Source organism: Echinops telfairi, unplaced genomic scaffold (assembly GCF_000313985.2).
Source record: "Echinops telfairi isolate 266 unplaced genomic scaffold, ASM31398v2 ScPeMD7_5;HRSCAF=22, whole genome shotgun sequence".
NCBI lineage: Eukaryota > Metazoa > Chordata > Mammalia > Afrosoricida > Tenrecidae > Echinops > Echinops telfairi.
The window spans coordinates 23,253,985-23,255,212 of record NW_022103901.1 but is presented as its reverse complement, the minus strand read 5'-3'; the positions used below and the strand labels follow the sequence as shown (position 1 = coordinate 23,255,212).

The 1,228-nt window shown below is 28.1% G+C and overlaps 1 protein-coding gene across 1 annotated transcript in view; it reads left to right on the top strand.

The window, feature by feature from the left end:
* LOC115867973 (phospholipid-transporting ATPase ABCA3-like) overlaps positions 1-1,228 on the top strand; it is an 83,973-nt gene that overhangs the window by 7,837 nt on the left and 74,908 nt on the right. Inside the window, exons 2-3 of the mRNA XM_045285062.1 lie at positions 503-573; positions 659-799. Coding sequence (XP_045140997.1) covers positions 503-573; positions 659-799 — 212 coding nt within the window. The remainder of the gene's footprint in view (positions 1-502; positions 574-658; positions 800-1,228) is intronic.

Sequence of the window (1,228 nt, the reverse complement as noted above, 5' to 3'; positions counted from 1 at the left end):
AAGTCCCTCACTCTAAAATCAATGCCAAGTATGTGCAGTTACAGGTTTGCTGTTTTAAGTTACAGTTCAATTGATATTTAACCCTATAACACCTGAATTTTTTATTTCAGGGAAAAAATGGTTTTTTTGCTTTTATTCTTTACTTTCATAGTTATCAATATATATATTAGTATATACATGTAATTAAATGTTACAAAAATGTCGTGCTCGACATTATAGGGATAAGTAGCTGAACCAAAAATGATATTTTATTAAAATAGCAAGTATCCAAAAATAATATTGAAGCAGGTTTTTTGTTGTTATTTAGCCACTATCCCCAAAATAATTCTAATCAAGGTCTGATATGTAAAACAAACAAACAACACAAAACTATCTTTTGTTAATGTTTCAGAGATTGGAGTCCAATGGAAAAACCTCAAAAAGCCATTAGTTCTTACTGATAACTTTACTTTTGGCCATGTTATGCTGATGCTACTGGTTGATGCCTTTTTATATTCTATAGTATTCTGGTATGTGGAAGCTGTATTTCCAAGAGATTATGGTGTGCCTTACCCTTGGTACTTTTTTGGCAAGGTATGTTTTAAACAATATTGGAACAGGGTTTCTTTTTAGGCTTTAGAATTTCTATATCATTAATTGAAGTTTCGCTCATCTTTAGTATTCGTACTGGAACGAGAAGACAACATCCATTTTGCGAAGGAGAAGGAAACATTTAGGTGTGAAGAAAAATTCTGAAGAATTCTTTGAACCTGAACCTGAAAACTTGGTGGCTAGTATCCAAATAAAAAATCTAACCAAGGTATTATTCTCGTAGATCATTTTTTTCACTGAGATTTAAAATCAATTTTGGTTTGCTCTTTGTGAATGTAAATACATTTACATAGTTGAAAATTGAGAAAATACAAAAAGTAAATAATGTCTAAGAATTATTAATGTTAATTTTATTTCAAATCTCTTAATCCATACACGAAATTGCATATTTAAAATCATACTGTATAATTTTTGTCCTGATTTTATTATAACAATGTGTTATAATATTTTAGTGTACATTTTGAAAAGCTTAATTTTTATGGTTACTGTAATTTTCACAAGTTGTAAGTATTTATCTCATCATAATTAAACATGCTAGGATATGTAAAATTTTTATTGTTTAGAATATTTCAGTTCATAGATATATATAGTTCTTTGTCCACAATTCTGATTATTTATTTATAATAGGTTCCTAGAA